Below are 23,964 nucleotides of genomic sequence, written 5' to 3'. Positions count from 1 at the left end.
CAATTTTGGGTGATCTTTATTATCTAGGAATCTTGTTACATTTTTTAGGTTCTACAGAAACAACTTTAAAAATCTATTCAAAGAAGCCTCACTCTGTTGGATGGCTTTGAGGGTCCTTTATGCAGACAGATGTTGAACATTGACTGTATACAAGCACACTCGCTTCTGCTCCCTTACTTCCTGGCTGTTTATATTTATAGTGCAGGAGGAATTTATAAGTTTATAGAAAACTTCATATTATAAACATATATGGACATCAAAATAGATAAGTGTAATACTGCATAACAAATTACCTCAAAACTCAGTGCGTTAAACCAGTCACTTGTCTTTTCTCATGGATTCAGGGTTGGGAATTTGGACAAGGCACTGGAGAATTAGCTCCTCTGCATTCCAGTTTCTGGAGCTTCAGCTGGGGAGGGCTTGTTGGCTGGGGTTGGAACCTTCTGGCAGGATCCTTCTTCACAAGTCCGGTGGTCACTGCTGGCTTAGGTGGGCTTTGTCTCAGGCTCTCTCACAGCACAGCAGCTTCAGGGGACTCAGCACTGCAAAAGTGAATGTTCTGGTAAAAAGGCAGAAATGTCATCGCCTTTTCAGGCCTCTCCTTAGTAGTCACAACAGCTTCATATCCACTCCATCTGTCATGACAAGAGAGTCACAAGCCCACCCATGTTCAAGGGCCATAAGCTTTGCTCCTCTCTGTTGGGGAATCAGGAATGTTTGGACATGTTTAGAATCATCACCACGTGACATAGGTTCTCCTGACTCTCCTAATCTGTTGATCTTTTCCCCTTTATCTTTGTGTAGCACATACAGTGTTTTAGGCACGTGCTCAGTCGCTTCAGTCACGTCCGACGCTTTGCAAACCCATTGACGATAGCCTGCCAGGCTCCTCTGTCCATGGGGATTCTCTAGGCAAGAATACTGGAGTGGGTTGCCATGCCCTTCTCCAGGGGATCTTCCAGAACCAGGGATCAAATCCATGTCTCTTGCATTGCAGGTAGATTCTTTACCGCTGAGCCGCCAGGGAAGCCGGTATTTTAGGTACTATGCCCTAAAAGGGTGTGGACTTAGAAAGGACAGCGTAACTCTTTTCCTGCCCCTGCTCTCCTCTGAGTGTTCTGGGAAGAGAAGAAGGCAGACAGATGTGCCCCAGAAATGCAGCAATGGGATGGGGCTCAGACCCCTGGCCCGACGGGGCGTGACTCGGTGGTGCACAAACCCGACTTTTCTCACTAAAAAGATGCTCCCTCGGTGATGAGGAGGAACCCACGAGGAAAACCGCATCCCTGCCAATTAGTGTCTCTGCCTTACTGTCACACTTCATGAGTCGGCCTCCTTAGGATGACTCACAGGAGATCAGCAAAGTGTTCCCTCCCCCCTCCTTTTTTGAGGGAGTTTATAAACATAGAAACTAATCTGTTTATCATCTTATTTAACAGCTAATTTTAAATTGTTAATTAAAAAGAAAAATACTTAAGTAGATAGTAAAAGGGCAGAAAATAAAGTGAGAAAATAGAGAATATATTACTTAAACATTTTAAATCTTTTATTTACAATTTACCCCAAGATTTCATCTCAAAGAGTGGAATAGTATTTCAAGATATCTTTGTCCCTGAAGTTTATATTAACTCATCTTGAAAACTGCTTCCAAGGGTGACTCACTGTCTGCTGCGGAGCCACAGGAGTTACGTCTCACACGACCCCACACTGCCTTCTCTCACCCCTGCTGGTCTGAGATTGGGTCCTTTCACAGTCTGGCAGAAAGCTGGCACTCTTCAGAATGTAGTGGGAACTTTATAGGACCTAAAAGAACATCTGGACTCTGATTTTTATTAGGACTGGTAACCAAATGTGTGACCCTTCTACCAAGGGAGTGAAAATGAGGATGGAGTGGGACAGACATGAGCAGAGTGGAGCTTTCTGAGTGTGGGATGGCTGGGACCTGCCCTCCAAGATAATCCACAGACCACCCCACCCCACCCCCTGCCGCCCCGTACTTTGTGAATCGAGAACTGAAAAGAGACCCTTGTTCACCAAGGATCAGATCAATGAGATGTCCAGACTAGGTCCGGTGAACTCTGGTAAATTGAGTTCAGTGGCATCAGGGACCAGGCCTCCTGGAGGGGCTGGAGCTTAAGCCGATCAGTGGAGTCTAGAATATAGATTCTATGCCAAGTATTTCTGTTCATTGGTAACACGAGGTGATGGAGGCCAAACAGGAGCTTGGGACTGTGGAAAGACTAATCTGATACATGCTGTGTACATGATTGAGCCGCCTGCAAATTGATTGCTTTTCTGGGGAGCAGTTTTAACCAGAAGTGGAGGACAAGCCCCCTGGGTGGAAAACAGTTCCATTTGTCTCAAGGCCCAGGACTATGAGTGGGTCCTTGCAGGCTAGGTCTGAGTATAGGATGATGCATATTAGCGAGAACTGTAAACTCATTGGAGTGAGAAGAGGAACTCAACTGTAAAAGGAAGCAGTGTGGGTTTGTGATGCCTCATTCCCCACCAAGGTGAGCACCTTGAAGTCTATTCACACACAGTTGGTTTGTACTCCAAAATTTCTTCACATTCTAGTAAAGATTAACCTCGTCCTTGAGTGAACTTCAGTGTGCGTGGTAGGAAAAAGCATTTGGGCATGCCCAGGATTATGAAATGGAAACAAGTCAGGGAACCCTGAAAATCTGTTCTTTTTGGCTTGTGGACACTGGCAGTAGGGAGTTAGTCCAGAACACGCTGGGGCTTCATGTCCAATGAGGTCAGTAGTGTGGTGGCTACATCTGTGCCAGAACGATCGAATTTCCAGCCTCCAGGGTGGATTTCCAGCCTCCTGTCACCTCTGCTCTCATTGGGTGAAGTTTTCTTTCCTTCCTGGGAGAAGAGGCACTCCAGTGCTCGTCTCAAAGAGATTTGGATCCTGACTGGTCCTGTGATGCACATCCATGATCTTCCAACATGCAGAATCAGGACGCTCCTGGCCATCCATGTCTCAGCTTTTCGCTCGTAGAGCAGCCGGCTCCTTGGCCTATTGAGCTCCCCTCTGTGTGACACCCCACACGTGGCCTAGCAGCAGTAGCTGAGCAGGGCAATGCCTCAGCCACGGGTGTCTCTGCTGCCTATGTTTGACCAGATTATTGAAGACAGCAGGCCTGCAGTGGAGAGAGATTGTCCATTTCCATTGGGACCATGTTTTTGTAGGAAAGTTTGCATGAAGCTAACTTTAACTTATTAAAATATAAGTTGTTCTTTCCAGGTACAGCTGTTATGTCTCAGTAATCCTATGTGCTTTAAATTAGATTTTATTAGAAGAGGGAACATGATATAGATTATAATATCTCAATCATTTGGAGCCATGCTACCTATCAAATATGGAAGTTGTGATTTACTATTTGTAAAACTTCACTAACCACAGTGGCTTGCTGCTGCCGCTAAGTCGCTTCAGTCGTGTCCAACTCTGTGCGACCCCATAGACGGCAGCCCACCAGGCTCCCCCGTCCCTGGGATTCTCCAGGCAAGAATTCTGGAGTGGGTTGCCATTTCCTTCTCCAATGCATGAAAGTGAAAAGTGAAAGTGAAGTCGCTCAGTCGTGTCCGACTCTTTGCGACTGCAGCATACCAGGCTCTTCTGTCCATGGGATTTTCCAGGCAAGAGTACTGGAGTGGGGTGCCATTGCCTTCTGTGCCACAGTGGCTTGGACATATTTAATTCCTGATAAACAATTGCATTATCACTCCTGTCCATTTCTCTGAGTCTTTTAATCTTCTAAACATTATATATATATATTTTTAAACCCTATCCATTTCTGTCAACAGGAAGAGCTGGATAATATTTAATTTATAAATGCTGTTTGCAACCTGGGGTCATGCTTGGTTTACAAACAGATTCTTCACATCGCCTGTACCTTTGACTGTGTACTTATTCTGATGCCTAAGCCTAAAGCCATCAGAGAACCTGGCATGGTCTTCCATGGAAGACTAGGGTGACTCAGGAGCCATCCCACATGGGAGCCTGGAGTGTTCTCCATCTTCGCTGGCCTACCTCTTAACAGTAGATTACCTTTGTACTGCAGAGACTCTTGTGAATATTAATTTTCTTTCTTCCCAGGTATCCCGTTTATATTAAACTCCTTGTCATACATGAGTATTTTGTTTTATTCAAGAACTTCTCTTGTTTGAAATATTTTAACCTACTTCCTCTCCTCTTTTTCTTTTGTTTTATATTCAGTAACTTCTAAAAATTCACCAGTAAGCTTTACCTTTTTAACTCTGTGAAACATTTGTACTCTCACCCCTTCATATTCTACAAGTACTGTTTCTAAAACTTGATTCTAAAGTTCTACCAACTCTGGGTCATTCTCTGTGTTCTTGGGGTTCATGCACATAGTAGGATATCGGGAAAGGTATAAAATTTGGCATGATTTACCTAAACAAGCTGGAGTTTATCTAGTAATTGTTCTTGATACTGAAGTAGAATTTTTTTTTTTAAATGTTGGCAATGTAGGAAAACCTCCTAAAGGTCACAGAATGGCTCTCTCTCTCTCTCTCAGTTCTTTAGTGAGCCCCAGTGCTCTGGCCCTTTAAAATAAAAGTCTAGTTCCCATCATTGATGCCTCCCCACTCTTTTTTTCTCATTTAAACCACAGGCTGGTTTCCGCCATATTAAAGCAAATCAACCTGGTAAGGAACAGACTGACTTTTATTTACTGGCTGTAGTTCTAAGCACCAGAAATGGGCAAAGGAGACCAAACAAAGAATAGGAAAAACGAGGCATTGAAGGGGAGCCAGCCTGGGGTTTGGAAGGCTTCCGTGGTGGCAGGATGTGCCTTTCTTGCACTGTTTACTCTGAGCTCAGAAATAGAGGAGGAAAGAAGGTGGATCACGCTACTGCCTGAAATGGATACAGAACATACCAGGGTGTGCAGCGCACAGAGTGTAATCAGACACTGGATGTAATTATGCAAATATATGCATAAACAGCTTTCCTTTGAATAAATTGTCTGCAGCAACCTTAATGCTCAAGGTTAAAGTAAGCCTAAGGGCATGATTTGCCAGCCGGAGTGACTTTGCCTAAGTCGCAGCTGAAAAACATATGCTTTACTGCCCCCTTCGTCCAACCCCACCCCTACCATTTTTCATCATTGTATCTGACTGCATGTTGAACCCTTGATAACATGAACTTTGGCTCTTTAAAACTGTTAGGGCTTCTCCTCTCTTCCTTGGAAAGGGTACCACCTTGCTTGGGAGGGGAGACTGGGAAAAGTTTGAGGATGACTGTGGTGTGGTGATTTTTAATCTGTTCAGCCTGGTGATACTTGAAGCTAGTTGTATGCTTATTTTGAATTAAACTTCACCTGGAATTTTTTTTTTAAGTAGTAAGCATTTGGAGACCTATTTAAAGGAAGGAAAGGCCTACATTTTCTTAGGAGAAAAATGTGCTTTCTTTGTCTTTTATATAATAGAGAGCTTCAGACATATTCCTGAAAGTCCTGGGCTTGGCTGTCTGATTAAAATGCTGAGATTCATCCAGCATTAGCATGTGATTTTCTTTTGCATGAACATAGATAAACAACTGTGAATTATGGGTATGAAATATTCTAGAAAACTGCTGATATGCGTATTCCATGCCTCTGAGCATGGCACAGAGTAGTTTTTTTTTTTTTTTCTTCTTAGATCTATTAAGAGGACCCACTGGAGTGTCTTCTTTTTACTTTAAGGAATTTGAAGCATTGTATAAGGCTAGGAATGTATTAAAAATGTGTTTCCATCCTCATAAAACACTTAAGAATGGTTGTAATACACATAGATGAATTGAACTGATGTTCCAAGTCTTTGTCAGACATTCAGCTCAACTACTAGCCTTGATAGAACTCCCGGATTGTCCAAAGCACTGCTTTGAGACCAGATGTGGACAAGATTTAGTCAAAGGCATGTGCCCAGCCTTTAGGGATGAGCATACAAGCAGCTCACCAACTGGAATGTACAGGTGTGGGCTTGGGAGCTGCCACAAAGCAGGAGAAGAGAGAGAAGACCAGGGTGGTGACGGTGGAGGGAGGAACAGTTGTGACCTGCAGGGCTGCATAGATCAGTCCTTGAGTGCTGGGCCGCCTGGGGAAGACTGTGCAGTTCCCAAGCTAGTGATCCTGTGAGGCCGCAGACTCACTATAATGGGCCAGGTCGGGCTATTTGACCAAGTGAAGAAGATCTGAGAAACTGTGATCCTTAACTTGAGCATTGCCCTGTGCCTGAAAAGGGCCTTCTCTATTTTGTTGACCAAAGTCCTCTTTGAAAATACCACAAGTATGGTATACCACCTGTCTCAGTAACGGAATTGTCTGTAGTGCCTTTGTGTTAAGGATGGTATTTCATTGTAGAGTGCTTTCCTTCTATTGTTTTTGTTCATCCAAGCTAGAAAATTAAGCAGTTATTCAAAATGCTCCTTCATTTTCTTATTTTTTTTTTTTTAAATTTATGTGCATTGTTTCTTGTTTTCTTTTAGGGAAAAAGAAACAGTGGTTTCAGACAATGCTTCTTTGGGAGCCAGAAGCACTGCAAGTTGACAAAGCTGTGTCCAGCCATGGGGTACACGTTCCGGCTGGCGGCTCGGAATGACATTGGCACCAGGTATGGCGTTTCCCAGTCCTCATGCCTTTAAGCCTCTATGTGGTGTCCCTGAGTCCTCCTCTCACGTTGCTGAAAGGCGAGGTCGCCTGCTGCCTCCACACTGCACCAGCTGGAGATCTTCCAAAAGAGAATCCTAATCAGAGGCTAGAAGGCCCCTTCCGAGGTGATAAATGCCACTGTGTCCTCTTTGCAGCCTTGCAGGCTGTAATGCAGAAAGGCCCACTAGGGGTCTCAGAGAATCAAGGGAAAGGTAACTACAGATTTTGAAAGGGAATCCTCTGAGGACTTTATTTTTCAGATGCTGTGCCTTTTTCTTTCATCACTTTAGCAAGCTACTCGTTCAGTTGCTTTTTTCAATTATGTCTGAGTGTTTCCTGATACAAAGAACGAGTTGCTGGGCCATCCATTGTTGTCAAGCCCAGGCAGATACTCACAAGACTGGAGAGAATCTGGACTGTGTAGGACTCACGGCTTGCCTCCAAGCTGCTAGGGAACGGTGAGAACAGGTTTATGGTGAAGCATCAGTAGATTAAAAGTACCTTGAAAAGACCATATTTCAGTTGCACTGCCTGGGTAACAGTTGATTAAGGGAAAAATCTTTTTCTTTCATCACTACTTGTTGAAAATCTTCTTAAAGGTTCAGCACATGATTGGTCCCAACCCTTTATTCAGCCTAAAGAACTTGTTAAGATCACAAGCTTTTCAGCCCTCTTTCCCTACCCATGATAGCCATTGTATTTTTAGAGTTCACTAGTTGAACAGTCATAATGATAAAGGCTTCTACAGCTTCAGAATTTATAAATGAATCAAAAGCATCCACAAACTTTTGGAAAATGGCAGCGTACATATTTGTAAAACATTTATTTTATCAGCAGACCATTGTTTGCCCTTATATGCATTGATTTGACAGTTCCTTGGTAGCTGTGGCTCGTGGCTTGTCACCGTCACACTGTGCTTACTCCTAGGTGCCTATGGGGGGAATACATTTTTAAATATATTTTCCTGTAACACAGTATGCTTTTCTAGTAGTAGACTAAGTAGGGAGTGGGTGATTGGGGCACACTGAAGTTGTGGTAAGGAACATCACACAAAGGATCCTTGCCTGCCTTTGCTTGCTGAACCTGTCAGGCCACAGACTTACCAACCCAAGCCAGTCACACGGTAGCTTTTGAAATGCCAACTCCTCCACATGCTCCTAAATGTGTCTCACCGGGTCTGTTTCTCTCCAGCGGGTATAGCCAAGAGGTGGTGTGCTACACGTTAGGAAACATTCCTCAGATGCCCTCGGCACCAAGACTCGTTCGAGCTGGGGTCACGTGGGTCACACTGCAGTGGAGTAAACCAGAAGGCTGCTCACCTGAGGAGGTGGTCACCTACACCTTGGAAATCCAGGAGGATGAGAACGTAAGTCTGGCACACGTCATGCTTCTGTGTGCATTCTGTAAAGTCAGTTTTATCACAGCTACAGGGTACACTGTGAAATTAGATTCACTGCCTATTGGAAACCAAATTCTTAATTTCTACCAGGGCAATCACCAGCAGAACACTGTCCTTCCCACAGTCTTCCCCAGATCCGTAAATGGCATCCCCAACCTTTCCTTTGGGGAAGCCAGAAACCCGTGGGGGCATCCTTAGCCTCATACGTGTGTTGAGTTGTTGCATTAGTCATTCAGTCATGTCTGGCCCCATGGACTGTAGCCCACCAGGATCCTCTGTCCATGGACTTCTCCAGGCAAGAATACTAGAGTAGGTCTCCATTCCCTTCTCCAGGGGATCTTTCCAACCCGGGGATCGAACCCAGGTCTCCAACATTGCAGGCAGATTCTTTACTGTCTGAGCCATCAGACCGCATATGTAATCAGTCAGCAAATCCTTGTAAATCTCCCTTCCAAAGTTACCCAGAAATCTGATCATTTCTCAGCATCTGCACAGCTACTATACTTTCCCAGCCACCGTCATCTCCGCCCCTGGGTTGTTGGAATAGCCTCTTAAGTATTTTCTCTACTTTCATCCTTACACTCTGTTCTGCACATGAAGCCACAGTGAGCCTGTTAAATAAAGTACGGCATGTCGGTGCTCTGCTCAGAACTCTTCCCATCCCAGTGCCTTCCCTTCTCTTCCAGAGGAGAAGCCAGTACTCTCAGAATGACTTCCAGGTCCTCCGAATTCAGGGTCTTCATCACTGACCTTGTTCTGCCACTGTCATCTCGCTGAGCACACCAGCCACGCCCTCCCACAGCGCCTTAGCGACTCCTGTGCCCTCTGGCTCACATGCCCCTTCAGATATCTTTGAGTCACTCCCCTCATTTCCTTCAGGTCTCTTCTCACATGTTACCTCTTTAGAGAGCCCTTCCCTGACCGCCTTGTATGACAGCACTGTCCAGGAGCAGTTTCTGTGGTGATGGAGATGTTCTGTAATTTGTGCTGTGTAATAAGATACAGCCTAGTCACACAGAGCTGTGGAGCACTTGAGATGTGGCTGTCAGCCCACGGAACTGAATTTTTTAATTGTATTTTAATTTATTGGAAGAGCCGCATGTGACTGCTTCATTGAGCCTGGAGAGCTATAGAAAGCAATGCTCCCTAGCTCTATTACCGACTCTGTTCTCTTACCCAGCTTTATTTTTCATCTAATAGCACTTAACACCACACAACATACTTCATATTTGTATGCAGAGTGTTTTAATTGCTTTCTCCAGCTGTCATACAGTTTCTGATGGGCAAGACTTTGTTTTTGGGTAGTGCTAAACCTCTAGAGCGTGGAAGAGAGCTTGGTGCATCAGGGGTGCTCTGAGATCAGATGGATGAATGGGGGTGGATGCATGCATGACTAAGAATACTGTTGTATGAATTCCATACAGTTGGCTGTCAGTGGGACATTTATCCCTTTGAAGGACTTTCCCCGTTAGCCAGAAGACACTGTGTCAGAAACCCCAACCACTGTTTATTACATAGCACACTGCAGCTTGACAGTGAGGACTTCTGCACAAGAGCGTTTTTTCATGACAATGTTGTTAAATGATTTTTTTTTAAACTACATACTGCTTCGTTAATTTGGTAGTTAAATTCTTTGTTTAAAATGCTTATTGAGTAACTAGAAAAAGTTTGCTCTGTGAGGAAAGTTTATGGTGGCATCTATTAAAAGGAAATTTGCACTTTTTCAAAGAGAGCATTGTTCTCTTTCACATTAGTGTTAGTCTCACAATAAAAGTGCCCAGATCAGGACAGATTATGATGTGATAACAGTTAAAGTTTCACTTAAAGCACCGTGGGATTCTGGCCCTATTTTTGCTATAGCTGCCAGACTTCTGGCCCACTGTGATAATGGAAAGAGGCAGTCTAAAACTCCTACATACAAGGGATTTAATGCCCAGATTTTATGATACTGATGTTTCTTTCTGGCTTTGCCTTTACAGGATAACCTTTTCCACCCAAAATACACTGGAGAGGATTTAACCTGTACTGTGAAAAATCTCAAAAGAAGCACACAGTATAAATTCAGGGTAAGTCAGTCATTTGGGTACTTGAACTGCTTAAAAATAAAGCTCTTTTATGTTTCCCCCCTTTATCATTTTAAATCAATTTTACAGGTTAAAAACTTTTTTAAGGTTGCTGCACTTCACACTTTTAAAGTAATATCTATAAAATACACACCATACTTTAATTTTAAAACCCACACCCGACTTTGGAGAAAAGAAACCTGTTGCTGTGATGTACTGTAATAAATTACATAACGAGGCTAGATGCCCTTGCCCAGGAAGATTCAGACCAGGTGCCCAGCGTACCTGTCTCTCACCTGCACTTTATGTCCTTCTATTCAGAGTTTCTTCTTTTCATCAGATTTCCTTTTTTCCCATTGTCCTGTGCTCTTTTGCCCATTTTTCTTTTCTCAGCCATTTTTGTTTTCTATTACCTACACCCCTCCCCTGTTAGGCTCTGGACAAGCACTGCTGACGTCACCGTGGGACATTGTGTTGTAGCAGAAGACAGTTCTGCGATCTCATTAGGAGAGAGGAGACAGCAGGCTGCCTTCTGTGCTGCCTTACTGTTATCGATCCTAGCACAGCCTTGTACTTTCTGGTGCAACAGTGTGCGTTTTAGAGAGATGTGGTTGTCTTCTGATTCTCTCTTTCCTTCTCTTAATTTGAGAGACAAATCATGTTATTTAACTTGTAGGAGTCACTCAATAAATATTTGTCAGATTGTCAAGTGGAACGTGTGACTACTAAAGGAAAATGATAGTTTTTGATATTTTAAAAAACCTTGCTATTCGATGGCTGGCTATGAGATCAGAGGTATACTGCCAGCAATTCTCCACAAGGTGGCGTTGTCCTACTCCTAAATAATCAAGGTTAGCAAGGTTCTTTATATCTGCTGCCCACCACCCCCCGCCATGTTTTCCTTCCATAAAACAAAATGAACTGGTGGAGACATACTGGTTTTGTTTTGTATTCTTGAAAAGGTAAAAGTGTCTTTAGCTAAAACCTACCTTGTTGTTTCATTTTTAATTGTTAATAAGTAAACTGTTTAGAAAATAAGTACTCCATTAAAGAAACACTTATAAATTAGTAGTTTGTGAGAGAGCAAGGGAGAATATGTGTCAGTATCTGAGTTCATGGATGCCTTGATCTTGCCATGTTGAACATCACCACTGGTTTAAGAACTACTATCTAAAGCATATGAATGTGTTATTGGTTGTGTTACAGCTGACTGCTTCTAATATGGAAGGGAAAAGCTGCCCAAGTGAAGTTTTGGTTTGTACAACAAGTCCAGACAGGCCTGGACCACCTACAAGACCCCTCATTAAAGGACCAGTTATGTCTTATGGCTTTAGTGTCAAATGGGGTATGTTTTATTGCTATTGCTGCTGCTGCTTTTTTTGACAGATTTTTTTTTTTAAACTTGATTAATTTCAGTAGTGACAAACCAGTTAACAAAGAAACCATATTATCTGAGGGAGTTTTACATGTTTGAAATATATATATTAGAAATATCCTGACAATGCCACCAGTTGGTAAAATTGACAATTGTAAGAGCATTTCATTTACTTCATGATTTTCCTGTAAGACACTTCTTCTGCCTGTATTTTAATATATTAATAATTTGTATGTGGTAGTCTCTGAATATATCATTCTTCAGTAACTTTCCCTTAAAATGTAGCAATATTTAATATGAAAATTGATTTATAAAGTTATTAGTATGCAAGTTGATTTATAAAGTTATTAATATGAAAGTTGATTTATAAAGTTAGTATTGAAAATAGTTTTCAAAATTTAGGTTAAGTCATATTAAATTTGACAGGATGTTTAAGTTACAATGAATTAGGAAGACTTTAGTTTTTGTTGTTTGTATATAACCAGAGGCCTCGGACTTCAGGAAGTTCCCATATTAAAGTTCATTATATGCTATTTGTAGGAATCTGATAGAAGGATATTGTGTCTCACCTGCTGCATGGATTATTTCAATGAAATAAATGCCATTAGAATGTTGATAAACATTTGCAATTGTATGTGAAACTGTTACGATGTGTATGATCATCACTAACATCATACAAGAATAGTAACTACCTAACAGACAAAAAAAAAATTTTACCTGGCAGTCAAGTGATATAAAGGAAATGTAAAACATAACTAAATCATTATTAGAGACCAACCACTGAGACATATCACTGCTTCAAGTTATGTGGTAATTTTGAGGCAGAATTATTCCCTGGAACATGGATATGATTAAAAGAAACAAAAAAAAAACTAAGTGTGCTTTTTTCCAGATCTAAAGCTTCTTTTCTCAGAATATCCTAGAAATTTCTGTCAGCACTGAACATTTACTTTCATTGTTAACTGTTAACTGTTAAGTCGCTCAGTCTTGTCCAACTCTGCAACCCCATGGACTGTAATCTGCCAGGCTCCTCTGTCCATGGGGTTTCCCAGGCAAGAATACTGGAGTGGATTGCTGTTCCCTTCTCCATGGGATCTTCCTGACCCGGGGATTGAACCTAGGTCTCCTGCATTGCAGGCGGATTCTTTCAGTGTCTGAGCCACCAAGGAGGCCCCATATGCCATAAGATTTAACTATTTAATTATTGTTGTAAATATCTACTACTGAAATTAATGTATATTAATGGAAATTATAGGTGAAAAGAGGGATTAAAGTTTCTAAATCTATATGAGTAACCTGAGAATATGTCTAAAACATAGATGGCCAATTGATAGTAGAGGCAAATTCTGTGTAGTCTTGAAAAAATATTTTTCTGCTCAGAAAAGAAAATTCTTGCAGGCCCTGGGTTACCAATAGACAAATAGCTAAGGTACACAGGGTTCTAGTAACAAGCCAGAACCCCTTTTTCAAACCACCTCTTTGGTACAGGTTCCAGTTGATCTGATTTTCTATTAGGTTCACTTGGGATGTAAAGTTTGCTTAGCAGCACACTGTGATGAACAATTTGAAATTTCATCAATAATTTTTACACCTCCTTTTCCCTCTCTTTCCATCTCGCAAAAGAATCTGGTCGTGATGATTTAAGTGAAATAAAGAATAAAATAATTTTTGAAAAGAAGTACATGAATATTTTGTTTTATATAAAAACCACCATATATTAAAGAACAGGCTTTAGAATTCTCAAAATAAATATTTGACCATAACTCTTAGAAAAATAAAATCACATTTCGGGTTTTGTTCGTGTTTCACTAAATGCTAACTTTTCGGCATTTCTAGCTCTGTAAACTTTGCGTCGTTAGAAGGTTTTGTGGTGTTTTTGTTTCTTTTGTTTTTCAAGTAAGGAGTTGGGTGAAATGTTATTTGTGTCTTTTACTTGAATCCAGAATTTATACAGTCTAATGTTACATGGTTCTGTGTGTTCTAATAATGTTTACTAACAAAAGTCAATATGCTTTTATAACTAATAAGACATTTGCTTACTTTCCAGATCCTCCAAAGGACAATGGCGGTTCAGAAATACTCAAGTACTTGCTGGAGATTACGGATGGAAATTCTGAAGGTGAAGTTTGTAGAAATTCTTATTCAAGTCCTGTTTTCTAATAAGATAAACATCTGTATGATAATAGTGGGCTATTGTTTATTCTGTTGATAGAGGTACTACGGTAAATGGGCTTTAATCACATATTGACAGTTTTTTCTTTCAAACACAGCATCACGAATCAGTCTGCTTGATATGTATATTTTTATCATGCTTTTTAAAGTTTTTGTCACTTCTTTAAGCCAAAGGTCCTCATTAATAGAATAAATATGTTTTTCATCTCTCTTGGCATACTTTCTGTAGAAATTCTTATAAGCAGAGAAAGTGTCAGAAGCGATCAGCAGGAAGAATAAATCAGTGCACAGAGGATAACAACATGTTGTGGGCTGCTGACAAGCATAACACGCTGTAACAAATTCAGGAAATGTCTTCATTTTTGTTATTTCTCGGTCAGATTGTTTAACCCTTACTCCTTACACTAGGTGAGCTAAAGCCAGACAGTGTTAGAGGTCAGATTCCTCCCATAGTGTTTTCTAAAAAATTCTTAGATCGTCTTTCTAATAAAATTTATTATGCTTTAATAGAAAAAAGTCAAGTCCTCAGAACTATAAAAATGACACCTGTCTCACCACCACTCTAATGATCCCTGTAACTAGTACTTTGTTTTTAAAGTGATACACATGTGGGGGGAGCGGGGAGAGTTAACAGCAACTTTTACAAACAGTCTGTGCAGGTGTGTGGCTTCCTTTTTATTCTGTGCCATGATAGCCACCTGGAATGTTTTATTTTCACATCAGTTGGGCCCTACTCTATTTTAAGCCAAAAAAACTCATAATACTCTGAGATGGGCACAGCTGTTCTTAACGTAAAATCATATTCTATGCTAAAAATCAGGCCTTTGAGAGAAGTCACGTATATTCAGTGTCTCATTGTGAATAACTAAATATATTTTGAAGTTTTGTGGCTCTCTTGACCACTGTGGCTGATTAAAAGTAGATGCCATTCTGCACATAAGGTCAACGGTGTGGTAGCGCATGGCTGCTGCTGCTGCTGCTAAGTCACTTCAGTCGTGTCCGACTCTGTGCGACCCCATAGACAGCAGCCCACCAGGCTCCCCCGTCTCTGGGATTCTCCAGGCAAGAACACTGGAGTGGGTTGCCATTTCCTTCTCCAGTGCATGAAAGTGAAAAGTGAAAGTGAAGTCGCTCAGTCGTGTCTGACCCTCAGTGACCCCATGGACTGCAGCCCACCAGGCTCCTCCGTCCATGGGATTTTCCAGGCAAGAGTACTGGAGTGGGGTGCCATCGCCTTCTCCGGTAGTGCATGGCATCAGGGATTAATTCAGTCTCCTCTCTAGTCCTTGTTCCTAGCTGCCTTTGCAGTACAGGTCATCTACTCAGTTATGTCAGAATGACTATCTTTATTATTCCCCCTTGTTCCTATATGGCCCTTGTGCATGTGACTTCATTGTAGAAAGAAAGTGAAGGCACTCAGTCGTGTCCAGCTCTTTGCAACCCCATGGACCATAGCCTGCCAGGCTCTTCCATCCATGGAATTTTCCAAGCAAGAGTACTGGAGTGAGTTGCCATTTCCTTCTACAGACTTTATTGTAAATCTGGCCTAATAAGCAGCTGAGAGTATTTTGTGGAAGTTAGTAACTATCGTGTGTGTGTATATGTTAGTGCCTCAGTCATGTCTGAATCTTTGCAACCCCATTGACTATAGCCCACCAGGCTCCTCTGTCCATGGGATTCTCCAGGAATTGCCATTTCCTTCTCCAAGTAACTGTCGTGGAAGAGGGTAAAAGTATTTTCCCTTAAACAACTGAATGGAGTAAAACATTCCTTTCAAGTAGTCTGCTGGAAACATAGTGTTGGTGGGAACAAAGCAGAGGAGGAATAAATGTCCTGGATGGTTGAAGCACCGCCCCCCCCACCGCCCCCCCCCCCACACACAATGCTCTTCTCCTGGTGGCATCAGCCTCACCCAGGCCCCTCAGTGGCCCTGCTTGCTTTCTTTAATCCCCAGAAGTGGTTAGATAACCTGGGTCACACTGAGTGTTTCATCTTTAAAGTCACTGTCTTGGGTATTTTTGTCTTAAGTGGGGCTCCATGGAGACAGCAGGACTTTACCCAAAGGGCTTGGTCTATATGGCTGGGATGGGGTCGGGGGAGTTCACTTGCTGTGACCTCCAGGCAGATAAGAACCGGGAGAAACTCTTCAGTGGTGCCCTGGGCTGACCAGGAACCTCATGGCGAAGCCTGCTTCCCCCTGCCCAGCTGGGCCCAGGGGCTTCTCACACCATCACCACTTGCCAACTTGCTCAATACCATCTCCTGCTACAGGACCAACTACAGATTTTGGTCTTTCCAGCATCCAAACCTCCACAGTCAGCAAATGTGATCATGGTGATATTAAGTAGTGTAACCAGCAGTGCTAAGTATTAAAAATGCCTTCATGTTATTTTAGTATTTAATTTTGTAAAGGAAATGGAAAGAGAGCCCTGTGACTGTTTAAAAAAGAAGAAAAGAATAGGAGATGCTGCTTTTCACGGAAACCACTTAGAGCTTTTTCTTATCAGGAATGGTTGATACTATTACATTTTTACAAAAGGCATAAACTCACACGTGGTCTTCTTTTGCAGCGAGTCAGTGGGAAGTGGCCTACAGTGGGTCGGCTACAGAGTACACTTTCACCCACTTGAAACCAGGCACTTTGTACAAACTCCGAGCATGCTGCATAAGTACTGGTGGACACAGTCAGGTTGGTTTTGTTTCAGTGTAAAAGTAAACATCTTTGGTCAAATTCAGACAGCCTATCTGTAACATCAGAATAAATTGCTTTTAAAAAATATATCTTGGTACTACAGCCTGCCATGGTATCACATCAGAGTTTTCTGAATTGTTCTTTAGAGGGTATAGAAAGATAGACCCAGATGATTCTCAACTGAATTGTGCTGCTTTCCAAGACTTGGGCATGACCACATCACAGTTGAAAATTGAAGGTGGTCTGCAGTTTGCATTGGCTAACGAATACGGGGGTGAACCTCAGTTATCGCGATGATAGAAAAGCTTAGAATTTAGAGCAAAAAGATACAACCTCCAGCTCAGCTTTGCTGTTACTTTGGCAGTTTTGGAAGAATGTGAAACACACCTTCCTCTTGATACTTTACTGCCATCTGCTGGAAAATGATTGTAAAGCCACATATACCTAGGGTAACTGAGCTGAATTGCATCTCCTCAGATTGCCCAGTGCCCAACCTTACATCTGTAGGTAGCACCAGTTCTCTTGTCGTCTGCCTTTTTTAAAAAATTGAAGTATAATTGACTTACAATATTATATAAGTTTCCTGTCACAACACAGTGAGTTAATATTTTTATACATCACAGAATGACCACCACCATTGTCTACAATTTATATGACCTTAGACCAACTGTTCAACATGTCAGGAAACTTCAACATGTCAGGAAACAACTTCACAGTGTTCTCGTGCACTCAAAACAACAAGTACACATGAAGTGTTCTAATAATGAGATCATTATCTAAATGATGAACATTTAGAAAGTGAATGAGAGGCAGTATGGTAAAAAACATGTTCATCAGAGAGATATTTAGCATCGTGGTTTTGAAATCATTAGTATTGAGAGAGAGAGAGAGAGCACAAAAGATGGCTTATAGCCCTGTACTGGGTTGACTTTTCAAGAGAACACCTGCCAGTAGGTGCCGAATTTTGCCAGTCAACCCACCTCTGACAGTGTCATATGTTTATTTTCTTTCCCTCCCAAGGATAGCAGTATTGTGAAGTCTAGACTATATATTTAGACAGAATTCTCAGGTTTAAAATAAAGGTCCAGCTCAAGGACATTTATGCAGCGTCTCCGAGGGTGAGCCAGGTTGACCTCAAAGTCACAGGTGATTGGCGAGCTTCTCTTTCACACGAGGTGTTGCACAAGGCTGCACAGAGGCAGCGGTGCTCCTTGAATGTATAAACATATCTCCTCTGCACCGCATTTCCTCAAGGAGGAGGATGAGGTTGGTTGAGCTGCGTATCTCTACCATGTTCCTCATATCTCAAAAAGGTGTCAGCTTCCATACCACCAGCCTTACACAACCAGATCCTGCAAAAAAGAAACCCTGATGATTTAACATTAGCAGAACCTGCTGGTTAATGTCACACTCAGCTGACTTTATTTGCTCTTCTGCTCTGTATGTGGTGGGCCATTTATGGCACCATTTATAAACCTCATCCAGCTGTTGTTTTGTGTTCTCCTCTGTCCTCAGGAAGGGTCTAATTTTTAGTTAAAGGGAAGTAACTGTGTGCTTGGGATACACAACGGTCAAAATGTCAGTCTGCAAATCTGACACCAGAAATAATTATTTTTACCAGTGCCATATGCATATGTCCATACTTAAAATATACACAAATATACACATGCACCACACACAGAGAGATGAAGATCATATTGCATAAGAAGTGTACACATTCAGTGTGTAACCCCCTCCTTGGCAGCATTTGCTGGTGTGGGGTGGAATTTGCCTGGTATGTAGAGCTCTAAAAAATGCATAGTAACTAAGAGACGGTTCTCTTTGGTGTTTCTCCTGCAGTGTTCTGAAAGTCTCCCTGTTCGCACACTAAGCATTGCACCAGGTCAGTGTCGCCCACCGAGGGTTTTGGGTAGACCAAAGCACAAAGAAGTCCACTTAGAGTGGGGTGAGTGACCACATCTTCACGTTGCCAATTTGGACAATTGGAGGTTGAGTTTAAGACTTACTGCTTTGTAATTAAGTTTCAGGTCTTTCTTCTGAAAACCAGATTTGTGTCTATTGAAAATGTCCATATTCTGTTTAATGTACATGGGCTTGGGTTTGTGAATGCCCAGCACTGTGGCCCATCCTCCTGTTCCTGGTGGTGCCACATGCGCTGTTCACCCTCTGCCCTCAGAGGGCACTGTTCTAGAAAATGTTTCAGAGCAGGAGTTCCTCAACTTTATTCATAAAATAAAAAATAAAGAGCTTAATAAAGAGGTTAAACCAAGAAGTTGTTCCTTAGGCAGCATCTGTATCCTCACCTTTGCCACCCTGTCGTGTGTGGGTCCTGGTGTTTTACAGTCTCAGCTCAAGCTGTCTTAGCATTGCCTGTCATATTAATAATTCACAGCATGTAAAATTGCAAATATAAACCTGCAGAACTCTGTCAGACTATTGTTCCCCATCACTTAATGTCTAAATTAAGATGTTATGCCAGTTTGGGGTTCTCTAACTTGATTTAATATGTCCTTTGGTTTCAGGTTAAAAAGAATATTTTTCTCCCCTCTAATTCTTGCCTTTACCTTGCATTAGAATGTAAAGGAATTGCCTAAAAGTTCTATGGTTTTGGAATCATTTTGTTCATATCATTAAATGTACTTGCTTTGAAAAGTATGGATAACATCGTTAAGAAACTTTCTTTTGTATCTCTTTCTCTTTTTGAAGTGGGGGTTCTTTTGTAAATATCAAGGACAGGCTACCTACATGATATTTTGCAAATGTCATAGAGCATAAGGTGTGATAGGGCCAACCTGAAGTAATAAAAAAGTTCTAAGATGAATAATGTTCATTCCCAGACATTCCTGCCTCTGAAAGTGGCTGTGAGGTCTCAGAGTACAGCGTGGAGATGACAGAACCGGAGGATGTAGCTTCGGAGGTATACCATGGGCCGGAGCTCGAGTGCACCGTGGGCAACCTGCTTCCAGGAACCGTGTATCGCTTCAGGGTGCGGGCTCTGAATGACGGAGGGGTGAGTACATGCCTGCTTATCACCACAAAAACACGAGGTCCTGGCACTTCTGTTTCCACCCTCCTAAAATTCCTCATCTGTATCTGTCCAACTGTGACAGCCATTAAAGAACTGTATATACAATCTTATTTCTGAAGAAATCCTGCTTTGATTTCATGTAGACCCAGCATTGGAAATTTTGATTCTTTTGTCCTCCTATTAAGACAGGGCTCAAAGTTAATAAGGACTTTACTGTTTAGATGCCTTTTGGTGGTTTCTCAGTTTCTCATCGATTATATATTATAACTTTTTATATTTATATAATATATAATTTATATTTATATAATATAACTTTACCTTTTAGATGCCTTTTGGTGGTTTCCTAGTTTCTCATCGATTATATAAATCATTTATGGGAGATTAGGACTCCCATAATATTCCTTTACCATGTTGTCTAAATTACTCAGCAATGTCTTAGGTCAGTTTTTAAAACTCTGCTGGGGTAGAGGCTAGGGATACCAGCTTATTTGTTTTTTCTTTATTTCATAGAACTCTCTGGTCCTTTCTAGTACTCCATTTGAAGTTGTTGAGGTGGGCTATTCAAGATTGAAAGGGTCTGACTATATGCACAAAGGTGATTGGTTTTTTTAATTGCAGAGTGCTGCAGATTCATAATGAGAATGAAGTGACCCAGAAACTATAGGGCGTTTTGGTGTGTCACAGATGGGCAGAAATGTAAAAGAAGGTGGAAGGGTGTGGGTAGGGCAAACTGCTGCTAACGCCCGACAGAGGGCCAGCGATGTGTATAAATGCATTCTGTACAAATAAATAGATGTAATTAATCGACGAGATTTTTATAAGAAAGAAAGCCAAACTGACAGTGACAGCAAGTTGGCAAGACTCTTCTAGTTCTTGGTGTTCATTCCTGCCTTTCAGAAGTGAAGTGTGTTTGTCTTTAGTCCGTTTCTGGTTAGCCAGGCCTTAGTTTGAAAACATTTGGTCTGAAGTAGGGTCACAAACCTTGAACAAGAGCTGGATCTCTTCTAATTCACCATTAGGAAAGAATTTCAGATACAGGTATTTAAATTAAAAAAAACCCACACACAAAACTAGACAATTTAAATGTATTGGTGAGAAGATAAGAAAGCCTCTGTACCCTGACTTTTCATAAGTAAAAAGAGGATGGATGCTGATAATCACCCATGCTGCAGATGAAACCCTGGTCATTTTCCCCCTCAACTTTTGAAGAAGATATTTGCCATGATAAAGACACATGTGCAACTGGACTGATTGAGGTTTACTTTCTCCTTTCACTAATTTGTCATTTAAAGAAACTATCTCAGCCTTATTTTTAAATCCTGTTATACTGAAATTTAACCATATATTTGACTTGTGGTCCTCTTCTGTGGTCTACTCCAGACAGTTTCTCCCCTACCTTCAGTATATTTGCAAGTTATATTAGAAAATTTGAAAGATTTTTTTCTTTATGTTTTTTCCTCCATTTTGAAAAACACAGTCATATTCCTCATTCAGTTCAGTTCAGTCTCTCAGTTGTGTCCGACTCTTTGCGACCCCATGAATCGCAGCACACCAGGCCTCCCTGCCCATCACCAACTCCTGGAGTTCACTCAAACTCATGTCCACCAAGTCGGTGATGCCATCCAGCCATCTCATCCTCTGTCGTCTGCTTCTCCTCCTGCCCCCAGTCCCTCCCAGCATCAGACTCCTTTCCAATGAGTCAACTCCTCGTGTGAGGTGGCCAAAGTATTGGAGTTTCAGCTTTAGCATCAGTCCTTCCAATGAACACCCAGGACTGGTCGGTCTCCTTTAGGATAGACTGGTTGGACTTCCTCATTAGCCTGAAAATTACTTTATTCCTTGCCCCAATTCTTTTAAGTACCACATATTCCACCTTAACGTGGTGGTTCTGGTTCTCTTGATGTGTTTTAAAACTAAAGTGATGATTGTTCTGAGCAGTATGGCCACTGATGGTAGGAGGAGGAGAGAAGTGCAGTATAAACCTTCAGATAGTTGAGATGGTGGGCATGCCAAGAAAACAATAATAGGACTGTTGGTTTCAAATTGGAAAATACCAGTGACTAGAAGAAATACTCAAAATTTGATAACCAACAATTCCATACAGATTTTTATGCCTTAAAAATTAAACTACAGTGTGCATCTGACTTGGTTTATTTTGAAACGCCCTGAGAAGTGAAAGCACAATGCTGTGATGTAGCAAAAGTCAGCATTTTTTCTTTCTTAGGTCACAGCAAAAATGTATAGTAAACCAACTTTCTAATCCTTTTGAATTTAAAAAATATATATATATATATATATATATATATAAAATAGACATTTACCACTCAAGTAATGTATGTGGGAAGAAAATCTACTCATGTAATTGAAAGTGAACACCATTAGGTAATGCTTTTAATCAGTTGTATTGATGATACCATTAGCCTAGCCCTTGTTTGGTTATAAGCTTGTGTTACATGCACACACACACAAACACACACATCCCTAACACACCCCTACAAGCACATGTGTGTTTCTCTCTTGCAGTATGGTCCCTATTCTGATGTCTCAGAAATTACCACTGCTGCAGGGCCTCCTGGACAGTGCAAAGCACCTTGTATCTCTTTTACACCTGATGGATGTGTCCTAGTGAGCTGGGAGGTAAGTCAGGCACAGGTTTTGCATTAATTTGTTTCTTCTACTTTATCTGTTCCCCAGTGCAAGGTACAAGGGCTCTACAAAGCTAAAATTCACATGTAGGTCGGTGATTCTTACACAGTCATCTGCTTTAGTGCTTGCCAGGAGTTATGCAGATTTTACCACTGATCCAAATTAAGAGGAAATTGAGTATCTTTTTCATGCTTTTCTTTTGCATGTATTTCAAATATTCTGAGGCATCTTGCTTTTTTTTTTTTTTTTTTTTGGTATAATTAGTTGAACACAAACATCATAAGATTTTCTTCTCAATGAAATTAAATTTCTAAATTTCCAGAGTCCTGAAAGCTCTGGTGCCGACATCTCAGAGTACAGGTTGGAGTGGGGAGAAGATGAAGAATCCTTAGAACTCGTTTATCATGGGACAGACACCGGCTTCGAAATGAGGGACCTGTTACCTGCTGCACAGTATTGCTGCCGATTACAGGTAGGCTGATACTGTGCGGCCGTTACTCACAAATACTGGTGTTCCCCTGAAAGACTCTTTGGGAAACTTACTCAAAGGCTCATGATGGAGGACATCAGGAAGGGTGTTATGGGAAAAAGAGTCCTTTTAAATAAAAATAGATGCAATCATTTTGGCATTTTACAATTCATTTTTGCTTCTCTGAGAGGTCCTGAAACATGGGAACAAAATCCGAATCGTCTCCACTGTACTCCTCACCGCCCTTGCCTTGTGTCTGCTGCTTAATTCATTGAATACGGGATCGAGTCTAAGGCAAAGTGGGCACAGCTCCTTAGGGAAGATGCCTTTTGTCTGAGTTTTCCAAGATGCACATTTCGCTGGGAAAGCCACTTAGACAAAAGGCAAAAAACCTTTACAACTTCCCATTCCAGATGTTAACTGGAGCCAGAAACCAACAGGAGAGTAGTTTGGACAGTCTGCATTTGATTGTAGGACCCTCCTCCTACCTCTCAGTGACCACCATCAAGGTCTGGCTACCCGTAAGCTTCCACTTGGGTGTCCAGACAGAATAACACAAAGAGCAATCGGCTCCTAGCCTAACCCCCAAGAGCGACAGCAGTCATAGGTTTGCTTTCGTTTTATTGAGTTGGGTAAATATTTTCTTTTCCCTTTGTAAAGCCTTATTGTCTTGAGAAAACAGGGTTCTTTGTTCATTTATTTCCATTTGTTCGGTAACATTTGAGCACTGCTTTGTGCCAACCTCAAAGAATGATCAGGATGACCAAAAGGAGAGATAACAAAGAATTCTATTTTCACACGTGTTTAGATTTAAATAAAGAAGCAAAGATGCCAGGTTTAGGTTTCCATCTGATTTAAGTCATGGATCATATTGTTTATTACATGTCCATTTACTTCAGTGTCTCTGGCCTCTTTGGATAAAATATTCCCTTCTTAAGTTAACTTTGGGCTTCCCAAGTAGCTCAGTGGTAAAGAATCTGCTTGAAGTGGAGGAGATACAGACTCAACCCCGGGTCAGGTAGATCCCCTGGAGAAGGAAATGGCAACCCACCAGCTCCAGTATTCTTGCCTTCACAATCCCAAGGACAGAGCCTGGTGGGCTGCAGTCCATGGGGGTAGCAAAGAGTGGGACACAACTTAGCGACTGAGCATGCACACACACAAGTTAACTTTCCAGATCAACAGAAGCTTTTCTGTTAAATTCTGAAGGCTGTTTTATCGTAAACATTTCTGGTTAAACTCTTTTGTTATACACCCCTCAAATGGACGGCCTGGGACATAATTAACCCTTCATCAGTGAGTCAGGGTCACAGCACATTATCTGAGCTTTATAATAACAATGCTGAGTCATTGGGGAAAGGTTGAATTATGTGCTCCACTCCTGTTTTTGGAACAAGGCAGGATATAAATAAAAACTCTTTGCCATCACAGGAAAGAACTTCAGTTCAACCTGTTTTTGAG

General features: G+C 41.6%; 1 protein-coding gene across 3 annotated transcripts in view; it reads left to right on the top strand.

The window, feature by feature from the left end:
- Window positions 1–23,964, top strand: part of FNDC3B (fibronectin type III domain containing 3B) — a 359,206-nt gene that overhangs the window by 285,277 nt on the left and 49,965 nt on the right. For all 3 annotated transcript variants that reach the window (XM_070373177.1, XM_070373162.1, XM_070373171.1), the window contains 10 exons: window positions 6,497–6,621; window positions 7,851–8,025; window positions 10,038–10,124; window positions 11,328–11,466; window positions 13,544–13,615; window positions 16,239–16,357; window positions 18,200–18,305; window positions 19,198–19,370; window positions 21,912–22,025; window positions 22,357–22,506. In XM_070373177.1, the coding sequence (XP_070229278.1) occupies window positions 6,497–6,621; window positions 7,851–8,025; window positions 10,038–10,124; window positions 11,328–11,466; window positions 13,544–13,615; window positions 16,239–16,357; window positions 18,200–18,305; window positions 19,198–19,370; window positions 21,912–22,025; window positions 22,357–22,506 (1,260 nt within the window). The remainder of the gene's footprint in view (window positions 1–6,496; window positions 6,622–7,850; window positions 8,026–10,037; window positions 10,125–11,327; window positions 11,467–13,543; window positions 13,616–16,238; window positions 16,358–18,199; window positions 18,306–19,197; window positions 19,371–21,911; window positions 22,026–22,356; window positions 22,507–23,964) is intronic.

Source organism: Bos mutus, chromosome 1 (assembly GCF_027580195.1).
Source record: "Bos mutus isolate GX-2022 chromosome 1, NWIPB_WYAK_1.1, whole genome shotgun sequence".
NCBI lineage: Eukaryota > Metazoa > Chordata > Mammalia > Artiodactyla > Bovidae > Bos > Bos mutus.
This window is presented reverse-complemented; position numbering and strand designations above follow the sequence as displayed.